Source organism: Solanum stenotomum, chromosome 8, assembly GCF_019186545.1.
Source record: "Solanum stenotomum isolate F172 chromosome 8, ASM1918654v1, whole genome shotgun sequence".
NCBI lineage: Eukaryota > Viridiplantae > Streptophyta > Magnoliopsida > Solanales > Solanaceae > Solanum > Solanum stenotomum.
In genome coordinates, this window is record NC_064289.1 from 15,033,625 (window position 1) to 15,056,247 (window position 22,623).

The 22,623-nt window shown below is 31.2% G+C and overlaps 2 protein-coding genes across 12 annotated transcripts; one reads left to right on the top strand and one right to left on the bottom strand.

Moving 5' to 3' along the window:
- Window positions 1-3,531: 3,531 nt before the first annotated feature.
- On the bottom strand, window positions 3,532-5,009 carry LOC125875154 (zinc finger protein ZAT1-like). Its single transcript, XM_049556246.1, has one exon. It carries the CDS (start codon window positions 4,756-4,758, stop codon window positions 3,841-3,843), a length of 918 nt encoding a protein of 305 aa, XP_049412203.1. The 5' UTR covers window positions 4,759-5,009; the 3' UTR covers window positions 3,532-3,840.
- A 12,341-nt stretch (window positions 5,010-17,350) lies between these two features.
- LOC125873380 (RNA polymerase II degradation factor 1-like) lies at window positions 17,351-22,317 on the top strand. 11 transcript variants are annotated; one of them, XM_049554314.1, is made up of 4 exons: window positions 17,370-18,212; window positions 20,330-20,351; window positions 20,406-20,429; window positions 20,538-21,677. In XM_049554314.1, the coding sequence occupies exons 1-4, from the start codon at window positions 17,544-17,546 to the stop codon at window positions 21,623-21,625; spliced, it is 1,803 nt and encodes a 600-aa protein (XP_049410271.1). In that variant the 5' UTR covers window positions 17,370-17,543; the 3' UTR covers window positions 21,626-21,677. The 11 variants fall into 11 exon arrangements, with proteins under 11 accessions (XP_049410262.1, XP_049410271.1, XP_049410269.1 ...); XM_049554312.1 differs by having other exon boundaries at window positions 20,330-20,465; XM_049554313.1 differs by having other exon boundaries at window positions 20,330-20,429.
- Window positions 22,318-22,623: the final 306 nt, after the last annotated feature.

Sequence of the window (22,623 nt, forward strand, 5' to 3'; positions counted from 1 at the left end):
TTTACTTCTTCCCTCCCTCCATCTTCTACTACTCAATTTTTTTGGTCAACAATTTGTTAGCTATTTTGACTTTTCCTTGTTCTCCTTATTGTGTTATTTATTTCCACATTTACCCTCACAGCTTCATCATATGATATTTGCACGAGATGGAATATTTTGAAAGCTGTTGGTTTGAGGACCACTCAGATACCAACAAGTAAATGATAATTTCGGACCAAAATTCAATTTTAGCTAAACTTTAGGAACTATATATATTTAGTTGAGCTAATTAAGAGTCAACACGTTTACAGCCAAAGATTTTAAGTCTAATAATTGTATTTTTATTTTGTTAGATGTGGGAAGAACAAGATTAATTTGAGGTCAAGAATTTCAATCATATAAATTATTAAAAAGATAGAAAATAATTTTTGTATACAATTTTGTTGAACATGTCAAGCGAGGGTGATTTATATAATGTATTAAACAGACTAATAGCAACACATTGTTCTAGAAAGGCATATTGAAAGGAATAGAAAAAAATAGAATGAAAAAATAGAATATGAAAGAGAAGTTAAAGAAATAAAAGAATATGAGATTCTATTTCTTTGAATTTGATGGTTGAAGATGGTCTAGTTCAATTTTTCTAGATTCGGATTCGACTTTTGAATCTTTCAATAATTAATCAATTTTACCTTTTGAATATGTCATACATATTCAAATGTATTTGAAGGAGAGGATAAAAAAAATAAGAGGAAACATAATCTAACACTTTTAGATATTTTATTGTGTGAGGCACATTTAAAGAAAAATACTTCCTACGTGATTTTTTTTATACTCAAAAATCGAAATCAATACTCTAACCAAGGGCTACAATCTTACGCAATACGCTCACATCTCTTGCTATATCAAATCAACCTTACTACACTCAAGTTCGTTAAGAAAATGCTAGATAAGAAAGAAAAGAGAGATTTGTCAAAGAATTCTTTTAATATTATTCAAAACTTGAATAAATTCACTTAATTAGTGATAAATGAATGTCGTCCTTTATGTACTAGTTTCCTAGGAGCTAGTATGCAGATAAATATTTCTGCAAATCCTTCATACTAACAAGATAATAAGTTTTCACTAGAATTCTTTAGAAGATTAAAAAAAATTCATAGACTTTATTAATAAATTCATCAGAATTTGGCGTCTTTCTCTAAAAAAAAGATCAAAACTTTTCTACTAAATTCACAAGGATCTAATCTTTTTAAAAAATTATAATTTTCTAAAATCATTTTCATAAGTAGTAGCCTCCCTACCCACATAAGTTTCGTGCATGGTAAAAATATCTCCAAAATAACATCTAAGTGGGACGATGAGGTGAAAAATCACACTATTTATGCTTTACTTCTAAAATTTTCCATGAGATTGATTTGGAGGCTTTGCTTTAGAACAAAGTTTGTGTAACAGAAAAAGGTAAACATGAGATTTTGACCTCACATTACTTAAACAACACTGTTTAATCTTTAGTTGTATAAAAGAAATCTTCTTTTTTATTGTGGGGTTTAGGGGTTTCAAATTTCTAATAAAGAATCTTTGGGACCTAATTAAAGGAGATACAGTACTAGTACATTAAACAAGCAACCACATGCAAATGCAATTAAAGAAAGGAATTACAGCAATAGAAACTTAAAATCCTTTTCTGACTGAATAGTATTTTCTTCGTTTCAAAATAATTTTTAAAAAAAATTAAACAATATAAATTTTGTTCAATGTTTCTAAATGTATATTTTTAACTATATTGATAAAAAAAAGTTACAAACTTATAATACATTTTTTATAAGATTACTGCATAACACATGAAGATATAGAGAGAGAAGCCAATCACGGAAATCAGAGAAAAGTCAGCCATTCAATTCATCATTTATGAATTGTAATTTTTAATAACTAAAATGTGACGGACAACTACCTTAACAATTGCATGCCATTACCACTAGCTTTGCTCTTTATTTTGTTTTTTTTAATTATTATTTTTTTGAGTTTTTCATATGTTTACAAATAAATTTTTGATATGGTAATCATCTATCACTCTCTATAATAATTTAGTTAGAATTCATTAAAAGTGTAAAATATTTTTAAACTATGAATATAAAACATATAAATAATATTCAAAGAAATATCAAAATTTAAAGATTATAAATTATTATAACAATCTAAAATATTATAATATGCATATATATGATTTGAATATACATGCAACACTCTCCATCCCCAGTACTAATAAATTTAAGAGTTCAATAAGTATTAATTAACTAGAAAAAGATCATGATCCAGCGCACATCAGAAATGAGCTTACGTGGCAAAATGGATCGATTTCTCACCTACATGGAGATACACGTGAGGCCTAATTTACCTCCGGACTTGTAAAAAGTATTTTTGATATTTTGTGTTTATTCGAAATATGTCTAAATACATGTATACCAGATTAATGTCCAAATTCATTTTTCCTAATTAAAAATCAGTCAAAGTCCGTTACTCCGAATTAAAAGTTAATCAATATAATTAATGTTAAAGCCATTTCTAATCTATATTCTTGCCCTTTTCTTTTTTTGGACACTCCATTCTTTTAATCACGAGTGCATATATTTCAAAGTGATCATATAACTTTAGGGAGCGATCAACCATAACAATTTCACATTTCTATCCATTCTAGACAGTGACTTGTCATGACACATAATAATTTATGATTTTAAAAAAATTATTATTTTGTTTCTGTTAAGTATCAATATCAGTATTGTATCTTTCTAACAATGTGTTATAGTAGTAATAGTTAAACAATATTGATAATATAATTATTTTTTATACCATATATGTACTGTCTTTAGGCTTTTGAACCAATTGATGCTACAATTATGACAGTATGGAAAAAACATGTTGAAACAAAAAGTAAACAGTAGTGAGAAACAGAAAAGCAATGTGGTCAGTTAGATGTAGTTTCTAGTAGTCACATATGGAGAAGAACTACTATTACTAACTAAACCATAAAGGCAATCATGAGAGAGGAAAAAGCCAATTACACAATATATATAATTTTAAAAAATACACTATTAAAAGAAGCAAAAAATAGAAGAAGCTCAAAGAGCACAAGGCCCAGCTGTTAACACCAAAAGTACCCTAAGTATATTTGCTGTATTTTCACAGACCAAACTGTTTTCTTTATCACAATTCACAAGCAACACTCATATGACCATACAACATATTCAAATGAGTATTTCTACATTCCTAAAAGAAGATGATTAAAACATAGAATTCATGCCAATTATTTGGTGAAATAAGTTGAATTACACGCAAACTAATCGCAACACCACATTACAACATGACTCGTTTTTATGTAAGTCGGGATCAAATTAAAAGCAAACCAAAATTTCAATCACTTTATGCTACCCCTACAATAGTTGGATCCCCCACCTCCTTATAGCGGAGTCAGAATTTGTACTGTATATATATAAAAGATGATTTTGATGGGGTTTGCATGAACCCCTCGCCTTATCTAACTAGCTCCACCCCTGCCCACCCACCCAACCGTCCTAAGCCCCAGCGGCCAGCACAGACAGAGGCTAGGGCCCCAAGGCCAATCTCTGTCAGTAGTTTGTTTCTACAACTGATTTCAGATTGCTTGCGAAGGTTTCAAAGCAATGTGACTTACAACTAACGCTAAAATAGAGGAGCTAAAAATGGATCAAAAATCAATTTTTTTTCTATAACAAGCAGAACCCATTTGAACAAAGTTAATACTAATGGAAAGTAAAAACAAACAAGAAAAGAAAATGAGAGTGACAACTTTGACCTCCCATAATCTTCTACAAGGGCTCTGCTTTTCTAATGGCTAAAATCTTCATCTTCCATTGGAGCAGGCATGTTAAGATCTATAAACCCATATGGGAATTTAGCAGAACTTGAATCCATTAAGCTATCACCAACTTTTGATGAAGAAGAAGCAGTGATTGATGAACTCAATATATGTGATCTTTTGTGTCCACCAAGTGCTTGTCCTGACCCAAATATTTTTCCACAAAATGGGCATTCATGCAATTTCTCATCAACATTCTTCAATCTCAATTCCCTCGACTTACCCTTGTTCTGTTCTTCAGAATTGTTCTTCTTGTGGATCGTTTTGTGACTTCCTAAAGCTTGAGATGATTTCAAAACTTTGTTACAAATCTCACATTGGTACTTCTCTTTAGAATTTTGATCCCTAAATTTCGAATTTCTCCAGACATCTTTAGAAAGCATCATTAGACAAACAGCAATGTCTTCTTCAGGGGAAGTATCGGAAAACGAACTTACAGGTTCAAATTCAGCTGATTTCTCTTTTTTCACCTCTGGATGATCATCAACAGCAGCTTCATCTGATACAAACATTCTTCGAGTTCTCTTAGATCTCCTCCGAGTCGGCTTCTTTGTTGACTCCGTTTCACTTTGATCCCTGTCATGTACAACTGACCCAGCATCCATAAACTCAGGATCTACAATCCTTGAACTCTTCTTCGGATTCTCTCTTAACCCATAACCCAAATGTTTCTCTTCCCCGATTTCCTCCCCTTCTTCTTCTTTCAACGAATAGAGCGACAGAGTTGACTCGCTACGGACTCCGCCTCCACCGGAATCATGCTTCTGCGGCGGAGTTTTTGGTGGAAGTGGGAGAGTCCTCAAATGGGACCTCATGTGACCACCCATAGCTTTACCACTTGTGAATTTCCTTGAACAGAGCTTACATTTATGCTTCTCCATACTCATTGATTGTTCAACAAACCAAAACAGATCGATCACAGATTAATTAAGCTTTCAGTAGTTGGTGCCCACTCTGTCTATATACAACAAAAGCTTAAAGTGTTCATAACAACATAGATAGATAGATACATGTAGATGTGTATGTATAGCTATTACCTGATGCTTTCTCTCTCTAAGTTGCTCTCTCTCTCTCTCTCTCTATCTTGGGTTGAATGGGGAAGAGAGAGTTGAGGAAGTAGAGTGGGAGTGGGAACTTATAAAAGGCTTTAAAGAGGAGAAGTAGGTAACAAGCATTCTTCCATCACCCATAAATAGTTGGATGTGATTTGCTTTTTTCAATAGTAATTTATTACTACAATCACTTTTTACTTGACCAATCCATAAAATGTACACTAAAATTTAATTTAAAATTTTAATTTTGGATATTTCACTTGGATCAGTTGACTGAATTTAATTTTGAATATCACACTAAATTATAATAATGGGATTATTTAGTTTGAAAATGGGATATTCTAAATTTAGTTTGGGAGTCATTAGTACAAAATGTATTCTGGAACTAATTTATAGGTATAACCAATGTGTAGTGAAATAATCTCATGTTTTATCTCCAAAATTTTATATACTTCATCCGGCACATTTTTTTGTTTTTCGAAATTTAGAATATGTGAACTCTAACTAACATTTTAAAATGTACGAGTCAGAGAGTTGGTCGATTAAGAAGTGTCACATTCAGAGGTTGAGAGTTGCAGAATTGAGAATGTTGTGATGGATGTGTGGACATTCTAGAAAAGATAAAATTGGAAATGAGGATATCCCAAACAAGGTGGGAGTGACTTCGATAGAGGACAAAATGGTAGAAGTAAGATGGAGATGGTTCAAGCACGTGAGAAGAGATGTCTGGATGCCCTAGTGTGGAGGTGTGAGTGAATGACTATGAATGACTTTAGGAGAGGTAGAGGCAAACCGGAGAAGTATTACGGAAAAGTGATTAGACATGACATGATACATATCCAATTTACTGAGGACATGGTCTTAGATAGGAAGTTGCAGAAGACATGACTTATAATACAAGGTTAGTAAGTAGCATTGTGTTGATTTATTATGGTATTGCTCCTATAGATTTTGGTCTTTCGATTTCTATTATTATTTGTTGTCTTGTACTTCGACTATTATATCATTCATGTTACTATATGTTATTTCTTTTACTCCTATTACTTCTTTTTCTGAACTACTTTTGAATTATTTTTTTCTTGAGCTGAAGGTCTATCAAAATCAGCCTCTCTATCTTTGAGGTAGAAATAAGGTCTGCATACACTCTATCCTCTGAAGATCCCACTTTGTAAGATTATTTAGAGTATCTTGTTGTTGTTACTTTTTCATTTTGTTGTTATGAGAAAATTACAATCTATAGTATTTTTTTTTATAATTTTAAAATATTAAATTGATCTACTTTAATTTAGCATTAAAAATTAATTAAATTGTCTTTTAATTATATAAAAAAAACACATAAATCTAGTAGGATGAAGTATTATTTTTTAATCCACTAGTATTAGTGCTGAAATTGTTTACAGAATCAAGTTGCTTAAAATATAATTAAATTACGTTACTTAAAACATGATTGCAAATAAAGGCTTACTCTATGTATGTGATGGTAACTCAAAAAAGATAAAATCTATAATATGTTGGAACTGGTTCAAAGATGGTGAATTACATATTATAATTTGTCAAATAATATCAAACTGTTAAAAAAAATGTACCCAAATTTAAGGTAAACAACTACTGGAATATAATATAATATAATAAATATAGATATAGATATTTTAAAATTTTAAATAATCTGAAATTATTACATTGCATGAATAACATTTGAACTCTTTTATGAGCCTAGAATTTTTAAAATTTTCACTAAATTTATTTTGGTAAAAGTTGTGATTTAATTTTTAATGGAGCTGACAAAAATGTAGATTAAATAAAATTTAACTACTCGTGATCGTGAGTGGAAAGAAGGAGCAAGTGAACATGCAACTCTTGCCTTAACTTTTTATAGGGAATATGTGACATCTAACTCCGTTAAAGTGATAATTTTAGTCTGAAAAATTTATGATTGTTGCATTGAGAAGATACCATTCAATGTATTAGATCTTATTCAGATGTTATAATTAAAATCGTGTAAAAAAATAGTTTAATAATTTTGTATATCAAAACGAATGGACGTATTTGTCAATCAATTTAATTAAAAAGCCAGAAAGAGTATGCATATGAAAGAAAAATAAACACAAATAACATATTCTTGTGATGTTATAACTAATCGGCATCATTAAATGTATATATATTTCTTTTAGATATTTGTATTTGAAATTTACAATATGCATGATTAACGTTTTCCATAAATTATTTGTTATTTTATTTCATTTTTATACATAATATATTTTTTTACAAGATATCACAAAGAGTGTACCGTTATAATAAATATAATGTCTCTGCTATTATAGAGAAGTAATGTCATTACAACCTGTTTAAGAGAAAATCAAATTATTATAGTACTTAAATTAATATTATCACAACAAATAGTTGTTATAACGAAGTTTGATGGTACATGCTAAAGTTTATTTAAAATTACTTCTTATTGTTTTTTTCTTCTGTTTATACTAGGTACTTAATTCGATGGCCGATCGTCGGTAAATTGAAGCTCTTTTACTATTTTATTTTCATACATAATATTTTCTTACAAAATATTATGAGAGTTTACCGCTATAATGACTGCCATTGCTATTATAGATTGAATGATATTATATAGAAGTCAAACATAACATTAAACATCGATTTAATAAAAATCAAATTATTATAGTACTTAAATGTTATTACAACAAATAACTATATAACGAAGTTCAGTCGCAAATTATTAAATATAGGGGCGGTTCAATGCCTTTAAAAATGGCCTCCGTCTTAGGCCTTCAAATTTGAAGGACCCCATTTTTAGTAGTAGTAGGATTATTATAAGCCCTTTCTAACAAAAAATAAATAAATTGTATTGTGTCTTTCATTTTATTTATCTATTTTTAGTTTGTTTCGAACATTAAAGAATGTTTCTTCTCTTTCTGTCAATTTTTAAATTCAACTTCCACGGTTCCACCTGACATGTTTAAGATCACAATTTTATTTTTATTTTTTTTTAAAAAATAATATATATATATATATATCAAAAATAAAGTTTTTTCAATAAAAAGAAAAAAATAACTTTGCATCTCAAAAATAAAAAATAAAAAATAATTTAAAATTTAAGCCTTAAATTTATTTTTGACTTTAGGCCACTAATTAACTTGAACTCTCGACTCAAAGAGGTAACTTGCAACAAAACCAATTGATTAAGTTTCGAGCTAAATATTATACTATATATTTAGTAAAATTTTGAATATATATATAGAAAAATTAAAATGTTACTTTCATTTAGACTTTAAGTTGATGAGTTAATTATTCTATAAATAATTTATAGTACTTAAATTTATTTGACTATAAAGAAACATGTGGCTGGCTTTGTATAAAGATTAGATTAAAGATAACTAGTCAATAAATTGTTACGGAGTAGTTGATTTGTTGTAAAGCCAGCGGTAATTGATAAAGCTTCGTTGAAGCTGGTCAACTTCTTTAAATTTGTTTTTATTTTCTTGGTCAACTTTATTTATTTTATTGGTATATATATATATACTTTTCTGTTTTCTATAGATTATACAGGAGTAAACATTGCTTAATATAAAAGAAAATGAAAGTAAAAGCCAATTGCTGCTCCCATCCTTCAAGAATTTTCTTTTAACATAATTTATGTCCCTTTTTTGGGTTGGGAGTGGGGGAGGAAGGAGGAGATGCAAATTTAGGACTTAGGAGTAAAGAAAAGATCGTGTAACATATGAAGAAAAAATAATTTTTTTTTACATGTTTATTCTTATAATTAGCATCATTAATAATTTATTTTTCAAGATCTAATACTAAATGATACTATAGTTAAATGTTCATCTCAATTATTATTTCTTAAAGGATATACAAGTTCATAATAAACAAATAAAAATGATGAATGAACGAATACATTATTTGTTTGTGTACAACTATAAAAAAATTGTGATAAAGAAATTACTATTGAATCTATCCAAAACTAGTTTATGATGTGAAAATAATCCAAGTGCATTATCCTACACTGATGTGAGGCCTCTAACGCTCTACTATACGTCTAAATTTGCCAACTGAAACATAAATAATGTAATATAAAAATCTCAACTCCATTACAAAAATTAGTTCATAAAGTGATAATAGCCCAAAACACAAAAAAAATAAAAATCAATTGCACCATCCAATGTTGTTATGGAACTTCTAGCACCCACACGCTTAGATTTATCAACTCGACCAACACTTATAATCGTACTCCCTATGTTCCTAATCACTTGTCAGTTTTTGAATTGACATACCTATTAAGAAAATAATGATTGACATAGTGAGTTTATATTTTACCCCTATTAATTATGAAGTGGATGAATTAAAAACTTAAGATTTTCAAGAAATTCTACTTTGTTCAAAGTAATTAATTGAGGGTATAATAGGTAAAAAAAAATGTTATTTCTTGATTTGTCAAAATGGACAAGTAATTAGGGACAAATAAAAAAGGAAAAATGGACAAGTAATTAGGGACAAAGGGCATATGATTTTCTTGAAAAATATCTTTGTAATTTATTTACGTGCATCTTAAAAATGATTATTAAACATAAATCGCCATAGGAAATCTCATCTAGTGGCTACTTAAACCTTTAATTTGTTCGATAAAATTCGATTCTCCACCTTTATAATTTCTTTTCGATTTCCCCCACCCCATTTTTCATCTTTTTTAAAAACAAATTAATATTTCCTTACATTTAGCCGCGCCGACGGTAAGAAGCAACTTTGATGATATCACGTCGCATGCCAAAGCCAGCTACGCATATGTCCATTTCATTTGACTTGCTAAGATCCAACTACTCGCTATGTCTCAAATCCATAAATTCTCATTTACGTAATTTAGAATTTAAAATTATATATATAAAAAAAAAATTATATAAAAAATAGAAAATTAAAAACATCTTTTTTTTTAAAAAAAAAAAAACATGGTGTGATTGTTGTTGCGCCGTCAAAGACTGAAAGAATATGAAAATTGATGAAACAAAACATTGGGGTCACAAAAGACTTGATGTCAAACCAACTTACAAGTTCTCAAAATTTATGGCACACCTTGCTTTTTGAATTGTGAAACACAGTGGTTGACCAAGTATAAAAGAGTTAGTTCAATTAGCAAGTTCATTTAATTAAACAACATCGATTATGACAAACACTTAATCTTAATTAATGGTTAGACTAGTAGAATCACTATTCACTATCAACAAGTGCGGCACGATGGACGTTATATTTTCTCACTTAATTAAAAGGTTGGGTTGAGTTATAAGTGGATATGTGGATGAATTAATTTTAGAGCAATATATTGACGGATGGATCTAAGATTTTTATTAAAGATTCAAAAAATAAAAATATAGTGTTTGAAATTAGAACTTGAAATCTCAGATGAATTTTGAATTTCTATATCATAAGTCAACATCTAGACTTGTGTTTAGGTAAAATATATCCATAAAAAATAATATTAACGTACATGATTTTTTATCAAAAAAATTCAAATGAACACTCTCCGCCCTTAAATTCCTACAAGTATTCAAAGTGCTTTTGTTGGTCACCAACGAAAACTCCTTTCACGAATAAGCATCACCTTTTAATCCTTGCATTCATTTTCCAACGACTCCGAAGAATGGCTGCTAGTTTGACAATTATACGATGCGTTGGAACCTAAACTAGACTCATTCACTAGCTAATTTTGTAAGGGTAAATATATCTATTAAATTTATAATTTAGAGTAAATATACGCTTAGTAAAAAAATGATATATATATATAGAAAGAGATATATATTCAGGTGAGGAGTTATATTAAAAAGAATTGTAGTTGGCCCACAAATGAGTGAACTATCTTTAAGGTTTGTGTAATATTAGTTTGGATGAATTTGAAGTCAACAAGGACTACGACATTAAAAGATGGTAGTTGTAGTTCGCCCATAAATGGGGAACTATCAGTTTTGGTTTGTGTTTTTAGAGAGGGTCCCTTTTGTTGTTTAGGGTTCAAAAAGTTCCGTTTTGGTGCAGGACTCTTTTTTATTGAGTGTTTGATTTGTTGTATTCAAACTAATACTCATTACATAAATTTTAAGAACAAGTTATTTATTTATAAAAATGACCTTCATGAAAATTAATGTATAAAAATGGTTTAAAGTGATATGTTTTTCATTTACCTATTTTATCCTAGGATAAGTTATCCCGAGATTACTTTACCACCCAAGGGGAGGGATAACTTATCCCGGTACTAATTATTAATCTCAGGATAAATTCTCCCGGACTTGCCAACCAAACAACAAATTAAGTGACGCTATAATTTAATCTCAGACTATTTGGTGCTATCCTTCACACCAAACGACCATATATCTCTCTCACACACACACACCAAATTTGGTGGTTATAACTCATATATAGCTATAGTTAGGATAATAACAAATTTCTCTCTCCTCTCTCATACACACACACCAAATTTGGTGTTATAACTCATATATAACTATAGTTAGGATAATAACAAATTTCTCTCTCCTCTCTTCCCAACCCCCTCCCATCTCCCTCTAACTTTTCTCGCTTGCCTCTCCTCTCTCTTTCTCTTTCTCTTTCTATGTAGTTGATAAAATATAATAAAGTCACATATGTATTTGTTTATATAAATACAAATAATCAGCAATTATGGTTGTTCATGGTTATAGTTAAAAAATCAATTTGAACTGCAATTCGAATCAAATCGATTTAAAAATCGATTTTTGGTGTAGTTTGGTTAGGTTTAGTGTTAAATTTTAAAAAATTGATACTGTTTGGTTTGATTTTGGTTTACTAAAGGAAAACCGCAAAACAACCAAACCGAATCGGCAAATTATATATATATATAAATTTTATAATTATTTATATATTATTCATAAATAAAATATAAATATTTTGTTAAATTTTAATTAACTTAAGTCTTAACTTTATCAAGGAAAACTACCTATCTAGACATACTTAACTACCACATATACATATTTTATCTCTACTTTAAAAATATTACATGGAATACCACTTTTTAAAAAATATACCATATTTAAAAAAAAATCAGATACACAATCCCTTTAAATATGATAATGTATAATTATCTTAAAATTACATCTCCTCAATTAATAGGACACTAACAATTCAAATTAATTTCTCTTTATTCTTTTCAACCGTTTCCCTCCCCAATCCCAAAACAGATACCTCACGTATCCCACCATTACCCCTTCTTCTTCTTCATTAAACGTTTCCTTCCCCTATCACAAAAAAAGTTTGTATCTCATTCCAGCTATTAAACCAACTGTTGCTTGAAGCTGTGACATCGCTTTATCCTTTAACAGGCATGTATGATCGTTATTGAAACACCTTGCTCGAAAAATAGTTGTCTTATTCAAATATGATGCTTTGAATACCCATTGGCACTCCTCAAACATACATCTCAAAAAATAATTGCATACAAAGGCACTCATTTACAGTAGTTGAGGCTACCAGATACATTATTAAATATATAAGATACAAACTAATGAAACTTAACATTTTTTTGAATTCATTATAATGCTACTCACAACAAAAAAGGATACATGCCCAACTAATCATATATGCTATCCAAATTCGAGATACATAATATTTTTACGAGATACACAATATAAAATTTGTAGACATTTTTCTCATGTATATGTATTACATTATTTTCAGGTCGTTTAGTTGTTCGAGATACACTATAAAATTATGGCAAATTTATTTTCATATATCTACTCAACATTATTATATTAGATTCATGCATAATAAGATCCATATGATTTAAACTTCATTACTTTTAAACATTAGATTGTTACTTTAAATAATGTGGTATAAATTATTTGTCCGAGATACACAATATAAATTATGACTCTACACATAATACCAGATACACAGTAACGGTACAACCACTAAAACAACAAACATGACTAACCTCTTTTTGTCAGATCTTGCAACCTTGTATTGGAATCGATTGTCTATGGCATATTTTTGCATAACAGCCACAATAGTCTTCTTGTCCTTATACAACTGCTTGACTTGAACAAATTTGTGACCACAGTCACCAATAACATGATCCGAATTTATATCCAAATTACATTATGCATCTACACTACGATTCTCTGGAAGAACTACGGCAGATACATTCATGTTGTCACCTCCAACTTGAACAATTGATGTATCTGGCTCAAACACAATTTCACCATTAATGTCACATCCAAAATTGTGATCTTTTATTGTTATGCACAATGGATACACCCCGCAATTTGTTTGACGTCTTTACAGTTCCATAAAAAATCTCATGCCCATCTCATTTCGGATTTCCATTGGAGTTAGATTGTCTTCCATCGTGTATCTGATCTCCATTCTTTTTCGAGTACAATCGATTCCTAATTATGCTAAAATACCATCCACTAGATTGTTGTAGTTTGCATTATCTCTCAAAAGTATTCCATCAATTCTATAATTTTCATATTCAATTTCAGATACCCATGAATCGGAATGCCTCAACAATATTGTGATATTCGCCATAATCAAAGAAAATTCGAAAATTTAAAGGTTGAAAAGAATCTTAATTTGATGAAGAAGATGAAGAGGTTCAGAAAATAATTTGATATATAAATCGTTGATGATGAAATGGAGTCATGAATTACGTTATGGTTGTTATATCTCCCATAACTTACTCCTTCAATTAAGGGATTATCTCCCACGATTAATTCAAATTAATTAAGGAACGTGTATCCTCTCTTTTAAAACATGTATCCCTCCTTTAAATTTTAATAGAGTCATGTATCTTAAGGATTATTACCCATGTATCTTAGGGATAAAAAGTGGTATAGGAAGTAATATTGAAAACTAATGGGATTCCTAGTAACTGGGATGTAAAGTAGTGGGATATATGTAGTTTACCCCTTCATCATTTTCTCAAGCCCAACACTTAAATTTTAGCCCAACTATTGAAACCCTAAGACCAAGTCCATCAAAATCTATTACTTTAATCTTTACTTACCCTACGTCACATTAGACTGTCACACTTTCTCTTAATCAAATCACTTTATTTGTGTAATAATAACTCTAGTATTGCTTAATTGAATCCATAATAACGTATATGTAGATTGTTCATGTATTAGGTGTTTGTGTCTATCAAGATGAGTATGCTCTCAACAAATTTAATTTATTACTTTCAAATCGAAAAAACAAAAAATTTGAACCAAACCGACGGTTACTTTTTTTATTTGATTTAGTTTGGTTTTAAAAATTTAAAAACCGATTAAATTGATTTGATTTTGATTTTAATCAATAACCAATCCAAATCGAACCATGAACACCCCTATGTGCAATGATATAAATACAAATAGTAACTGTCAATTATACAAGTTCTTTTTCAGTAATACAAATACTAATGCGATATTTCAATGATACAAATCCTTGTCTATGATTCAAAATACAAATTATATATTTCAGTCATATATCTACTACTTATATATAAGTGTGGATAACCACACAGGTGAAGGTCAACATGTTTGCTTCACCTGTGTGGTTCCACACTTGCATATATATTTGCAAAAAAAATTCTCTATTGTAATTTGTTTGTCTTATTTTTTAATTCTTTTATATATTTAAAACATACGCAAAAAATACTATAAATCATGATAATTGACAACTTAAAATATTTTTAAAAAAACATATAAAAAATTGATTGCTTATAAAAAATTTTGATTGATTCATAAAATTAATCTATTTGTGTCACATAAAATGGGACAAAAGAAGTAACATGTATTATTTAATTTGGAAACTACATAAAAAGTATTGTAAATCTCAAATCTCAATTATTAACAACATAATGACTCTTGAAATTCTATTTGTGATACATATATTGGGACAAGGTAAGTACATATATTATTTAAATATTACGTAAAAACTATAAATCACAATAATTAACAACTTAAAATATTTAAAAATTATATTAAAATTTAATTAACTCTCTAAATTTTATCTATATTACATAAAATGAGAACAAAAAAAAATAACAGATATTGAATCCGTGCTAACATGGGCACTATGGAGAATAAGCTACCGCCTTGCCGTCAACATGTCTATTGTTTGGAATTAATATTCAATCTGGGGTTATTTTTGTCAATTCATTCTTTTGTGAGACACATGTAGCTCTTTGAATAAGACACACAATCACTTCAACCCCTTCTTTGGTTTTAATATTAGTATTAACTTAATTATTACTATTATCAATTAAACCTGTGAGCCCGGCTTGTATGTCACTTGGATTACTATTATTGTGCAATTTGATTAAATGAAAAATTCTATCAGTGTCACAAAATTGAAATAGATGGAATAACATATCTTAAAAGTATTATAAATCATAATAATTATCTATTAAAAATATATAAAAGATATCAAAATTTGATAACTCTCGAAATTCTATCGATGCCACATAAATTGGGATAGAAGAAGTAACATATATTATCTAAAAATTATATCAAAGTGCTATAAATTATAATAATTAATAACTTAAAATATTTACAAATCATAAAAAAAAATTAATTGATTTTCGAAATTTTATTTATATCACATAAATTGAGACAAAATAAATACTCCCTCTGTCTAACAATAGTTGTCCACTATTGACTTGACACACTCCTTAAGAAACAATAAATAATAAGGGTAATATTACTATATTATCCTTTCACTTTATTAAATTTAATACTTTGAGAAATGTGTTAGATGATAAATAATATTTAATAATAAAGGTAAAATAGACATAAAAAAATAAATTATCTCTTGATTTTCTAAATTGGACAAATATTAATGAACAACTGTTTTTAGTATAGTAAATAACTATTATTGGACATAAAATGTAACATATATTGGGCCCATGCAGCCGTGCTGACACGGAATCCATTATCTAGTATAAATATAAATGGTAATTTTTTCAAGACACAAATGGTAACATATATTCAAATATAAATACAAACACTTAAGGCGACAAATATGCATACAAACACACACCGTAAGACATAAATACAAAAAACACAAGACAACAAATGAATATAAATACAATTTGTTACGATATACAATATTGATCCAATTATATTTGTTAATACAAACTATATTCGTTCATACACTTAACCTAATACAATTATATTCATTAGTACAATAGTACTCATTGATACAACTTGTATTTGTTGATAGAAATTGTATTTGTTAAGCAAATTCATTTATACACTTAATTTATATCAACAAATATAATAATTTTTTATACAATTGTATTCAATGATACAAATCAATTGTATTCGTGATATAATTATAGATCACATATATATTTAATACAGTTATATCTATGTCGCCTCTTTCAATCTTGCTCGCCTCTCTCTAACCTCTTTCTAATTTAATATATAAATTGATCAATACTTGAGGCAACAATTCAGAGTGTTGGCAACTTGGCATGGTGGAGGGCTAGGAGGTCCTGGACCTAAGGGGTGTAAATGGTGACCAATAAATCACAAAAGTTCCAACCAACTATCTTGAGTCTTGACAATCACAAGATTGTCAAGATATATACACACATATTTATATCGATTTTTTTCAAAGTTAACGGATGCACATGCAGTTTCTTCATCCTTTACGTGGATCCTTCTCTAATTAAGAAGAAGTAAAAAAGAAATATACTTAAAAAATAAATCATTATATATCTATATGACAATTATGAATTAACTGTTAAAAAAATATTTGATTTGAAAATTAATTTGTCAATTTTCTATCGAACCTCACACCATCACACGCCATATCCTCTTTGTTATGTCATCATTTAAAGGGGAAAGCTATCAAAATGCCAAATTTAAAGAGTAATAATTAGGATAGAAATAAATTTAGATATGCACTGAATGAACAATATAGAGTTTAGGAAGTCTTAAACTATCACGTCTTAAAAATAAATAAATTAGAGAAGCTTCATAAATATATATATACCTGAAGTTTGATGTTTTCCTCCTTGGTTGGTGAAGTTAAAGAGAAGACATGTCTTAGATTGAGAAAAAAGACTCAAAAATGTCCCTTTATGTTTGGGCTCTAAATCAAAGTCCATGTCGAAATTTTAAATCATATGAAGCACAAACGGCCCTTTAAGTATGCAAAAAATAGTAAGGTACCTACATTCATAAGCAATCTCCTAAACACGATTGGCTACAAATATTGCTAAGGAACCTACATCTATAATTTACACTTCAACTATCATAAAATTGAACAAGTAAATACACATATTCTATGTAGCAAATCTCACGCGATTTGACATATAAAACATATGTATTTCACACAATTTGCCATGTGTATGCGAATTATATGAATATAAAAGGACTACTTGTGCTTCATATGATAAGAATAGGGACGACTTTGCTTGAGAGCGTAAACTTGAGGGACGATTTTAGGCTTTTCTCTCTCTATGATTTTATAGTGGCCCGTTTGTTTTCTTGATAATTTAGTATTCCGGAATTTGAATTCAGATTTAGAAATCATTTTCTCTGTCTTTCTTGGTTGATAGATAAAAATCATAACAGCTGCAAGCAAATAAACCCTAAAGCTCCATGGATTCTTCTTCTTCTTCATCTCAGCAAAACCAATATCCTTCTTATCCTGCATCCCAACAACAATCCTACAACCCATCTCGTTTTCAAGCCTATGATCGTCAATCATATTACTCCAATTATCAAGACCCACATCAACAACAACAGCCGCAGATATATCATCATCAACAACAGCAGCAGCAGCCGCAACATCATCATCAACAACCCCAACAACAATATTCATCGTATTACCCTCCCAATTATTCAAATTCATATCCACCACAACACCCACAAGCCCATCAACAATGGAATCATCAAGAACCCCCAATTCATCCGCCAGGGGTTTCAATTCAACCCTTTTCGGCATCACATGGGCAACCGCACTTTCAGTTACCGAATCAGCAGAATGGTTATCACTTGCCCCAAAGGACAGACGGGATTGGGTTAGGGATGAATCCTGTGGCAGCGTTGGCACAGTTGAACCAGTTAGCTGGTTCCGTGGGTGCAGCGGAAAGGCTGACTGCCACGGGTGGATTGCACGGCCAGAGTTGGTACCCCCAGGCTCAAGGGTTCGGACCCGTGATTGGAGGACCGGGTGCCTATTCGGGTCCGGGTCTGGGATCTGGTGCATTTCCTGGAAATGGGGCGGGGCCATCTGGATTGCATTCTCATGTAAGTCGTCTCTGTCAAGTAATAAGTATTTCGTCTTCGTGTTTTGAGCAATCTGTTTTTTTTTCTCCTTTTTCTGAACTATGTTATAACTTATATCAGTGTTATCAAAGCCGCAAAGCTAAAGGCTTTATGTGAAAATGCAATTATAAAGAATGACTTTAGTGAATAAAAGCGCAAGAATATAGGTAGTTCAAGAAAAATAACTGTAAGCCCAAACCACAGTTATGTAGAAAACCAAATAGAAAAAGTTACAATTAGGTGAAATGATTTTATTTGGTGGCTCTGTCTTCTAGGCAGAGCTCGTGAACAATGAGGTGTGTGCCTTAGTGCCTGCAGTAAAGCACAGCTTAGACGAGGTGAAGCACAAAACCTATTTTGCACCTAGTTTTTGGATTAAGCGCACCTCAAGAGAGCCTTTGACAACAGTGACTTATATGTGAATTTCATTTCTCTTACTTCATGACGATTGTATCTTGATTTTAGAGTGGTTTTCAGGTTTTACAGAACTTATTATCCACCATGTGAAGAGGATTTTGCAGAATGCGTGCTTGAATTATTCACAAGTTCTTTTCCTGCATGAATTATAGAGAAATTGTCGTTCCTTTTTGCATTGTTGAAGTTCTTATCGAATCTTTCTTAAGTGCCTTTGTATGACTGAGCAACTGAAATTTTGGACTTCTGTAAGTAGTTATCTTCGATTACTAATAGATTGAGGACAATGGCCTAGAAAGCATGATGAGTGTTGGACACCATGAGAGATGGAGTTAGGAGGGAAGGAGTAAGAAAATGTACCAGACCATCTTCCTAGGTAGGAGTCTATCTGTCAAGTGTTGATGGGCATGCCTATAGCTGTTGGAGTAATCATGTGGGTTGCTTTGGCTTTCTGATGTATTGAATTTTCTAACACAACTGTTAGTATGTCTGCAATCATGAACTTGTGACCTTTTTACTCAAAAGTCATGTGAAGTATTCTATTAGTCGGCAATTATATTACTTCAGGTCGAGCTCTAGTTGTTGAAAAGAAGGTGCTAAAAGAATTCATTAGAGGGGATTATGATAGAAGAAGCTACTTGTAGACCATGCCCATTTGCTTTTAGAGATTAGCTTAACCTAAAATCTGTTTTACTAAAGTTTCAAGTAGACCAGTCATCCGCCCTTGTACTTACTGCATTTGCAATGCTATTGGTTGTGTTATTGGATTTTCTTCCTTCTACAAGATTGGGCGTCGTCTTTGCTTCGTGATAGAATATCATGTGATTCATGAGTCTGAGAACGGAAAAAACATTCCCTATTTATATAGATGTGGCAACACCTAATCATTTGTTGAGATGTGACAATGTCTCAACATCTTCTATAATGGTTGGCTGTGCTTGTGGAGGTGAAAGTGCCGTGGAAACTTTATACTTTGAAAATACACTTAGTGAACAATGCTCTAAATTCAGCTGTTTTGAGATTATTATGCCAGTCAAAATGGTGAAATTTAACTGTAGGTGAGGTAGAAGAAGATAAAAACTGGTAGTTATTATTCGAGTAGCCTATTCTTGCTGTTGCTTGGAACGGTTAAAGGTTAGTTCAGATTCAACGTTGAGCAAGGAGAAGAAGGGCCAAGAATGTGGAGAGAGTTTCTTCATGGAAGTAAAAAAATGTTTGGCAGGCTTAGCTCAGACAGAAATGAAATAGATCCATGTGATACACATTTAAATCCTACTTATTGCCATCATACTGTTCTGCTAAAACTTAATATTATGAGATAAATGTTTTCCATTTACCATAACCCATCCATATAGGCATATACATTGAGTTGCTACCTATTCTACCAAATGGTCAATCTTTTTTTCATTTTGAGTCTGCTTTATTCTTCTTATCATGACCATAGTGCTAACAATTAATTTTGTCTTATCGTGTCAAAATTTTGATTAAATGTGCAATGATGGAGTAACTATTTAGCAATGTAGACAAGGCCAGGGGTGAGGCTGTAAAGTTTTCTGGTTTGTGTGATATGATATATAATCACACGACCATTAGATTTTTTGCAGATCTAGCTACATTCCCATTTCCTCCACCACTTTTAATAATCCATTTTTTTGGAACTGGCTGTTGAAGTCTTGAATGTTCACATGAGGCTACTTCTGCAGGTTGGTCAATCATTAGATAAGGGTGGTGGTAGAAGGATGGGTGATGATAGAAGGAGGGGTGGTGGTCAGAGCAAAGGTGGTGATAGAAGGAGGGGTGATGGTCAGAGCAAAGGTGGTGATAGAAGGAGGGGTGATGGTCAGAGCAAAGGTGGTGATAGAAGGAGGGGTGATGGTCAGAGTAAAGGTGGTGATAGGAGGGGGGATAAAGTTAGCAATTCTGCTGGAGTTGGTAGGTGTGACCTGTGCAATGTTGATTGCGGTTGTTTGGGCATCCTTAAGATGCACTTGAATGGAAAGCGGCACAAAAGGAACTTGGAAAAATTGGAAGCAAATGAAAACAGAACTGTTAGTGATGTCGAGAATGTGCAGAAACCTTCTGGTGATTTAGAACCAGGATCAGCCATGAAGCCTGATAACTTGCTTGTGGAAGAAGAGACTAAGCAGAAGTCGCCACAAAATGTTCCTTTAACAGCCATGAAGCCTGATGACTTGCTTGTTGAAGAAGAGACCAAGCAGAATCCACCACAACATATTCCTTTAACAGACATGATGCCTGATAACTTGCTTGTGGAAGAAGAGACTCAGCAGAATCCACCACAAAATATTCCTTTAACAGCCATGAAGCCTGATGACTTGCTTGCTGAAGAAGAGACAAAGCAGAATCCACCACAAAATATTCCTTTAACAGACATGAAGCCTGATAACTTGCTTGTGGAAGAAGAGACTCAGCAGAATCCACCACAAAATATTCCTTTAGATACTTCATCTTCTGAAAATGAATTAGTAACTGAACAGAAAATCAATAATGCACAACAAGCTGATCCACCTAAAGATGCAAATCGAGATTCACCGGAAAAGAAACCTATGATGAATCAATCTGGAAATCAGAGGTCCAGTGTGAAACGTAAGACGTTAGTTGGTGGAAGGAAGAAAAATAAAGCTTCTAAAGCAAGGAGGCTGGCGATTGAACCTTCCAATTCTAATGTTGCAATTCCTTTGATGTGTGACCTGTGTAATGTGCAATGTGATACACGGGAGATTCTGAGACAACATCTTTTGGGTAGACAGCACAAGTCAGCGCTCAAGTGTGTTGAAGGTCACCACCCTATATATGGACAAGCAGGACTTCAAGCAATTTATCCGCCTAATCCCATCACAAATTCCCTACACCATTCACAGGGTGCTCAACAAGTTTTGAATGGTGCTCAAGCTTCAGATCCCATTGCTGGTGCTTCTCTTCTTCCTCAAAATGAAAATGCTGTGCCTTCTGCGACAGGTGTGGTTTCTGATTCTTAGCAAAAAATTCCAACCCTCAAGTAAGAAATTTCCTGAATATTGACAACTAGAATGCATTGCAGGAGTCAGTTTGAATTGATATGGAAGAAAGGTAACAACTATACCTGCAATGCGCAGAGAAATGACGCCCAATCTGTGAATAATCTGGGTGCCTACTACATCTGATCATGTAAATGCAGGTTAGCAGCAGGTGACGACGGTCCATTTGCAGTTGATGTTGTTGGCTTCATACTTTAAAAAATCCACCTCTGATCAGATGGTGAAAATTATATATATGACTCAGTGTTAGGCGCGAGCTTTGGCTTGTTTTCTTCTCCCCCTTTCACACACGGGGATAGTTCAGAAAGTTACAATTGTTAAGCCAGTTGGTAATTTTACTCAAACAAGTTCAGAAGTAATTTTCCCCAGTCTCAAGTCTGAGAACGTAGTAGTTACTGTTACTGTTATTGTCTGCCTCCTTGGTAGTGAAAATGCTTAGAGAAGAATTAACGTGTAGTTTGATGTTTAGATTTCATTTAGCTGTTATAAACAAAAAAAAAAATAGTTTAATATTTTTGTCTACCAAGAAGAAGGAATGTATTTGTTAACCAATTTAACCAAAACAAAATAAAAAGGCAAACACCGGTAGTTTTTCTTGTGAAGTTATGACTGTAATTGACATATGCCATTTAAATATAGTTTTTTCTTTTAGATATTCAGACTTGAAATTTACATGTCATTAATGATAATTATTACACAATTTTTTTTAGTATGATTGCTATGTAAAGGTAATTTGACAAAGAGTGTACCACCATATGGAAATTGGAATGCAATTACTTTATTACAGGTAGAATGTTATTATTATTATAGAGAAAAGGTAAAATGTTATTATAGAGAAAGTAAAATAAAACATAAGAAATTGTTTTTGGAAAGATTAAGTCATTATAGTGAAGTGTTATTACAAGTTGTAACAAGATTTGACTATACAAGGCTTCTCATTAGTATTTCTTGTTTTGATA

Coding starts and splice junctions, on each gene's coding strand:
- LOC125875154 (XM_049556246.1), bottom strand. CDS start 4,758: ATGAGTATGGAGAAGCATAAATGTAAGCTCTGTTCAAGGAAATTCACA.
- LOC125873380 (XM_049554303.1), top strand. CDS start 17,544: ATGGATTCTTCTTCTTCTTCATCTCAGCAAAACCAATATCCTTCTTAT. Junction 18,213..20,329: donor ATGTAAGTCGTCTCTGTCAA/GTAATAAGTATT, acceptor CTACTTCTGCAG/GTTGGTCAATCATTAGATAA.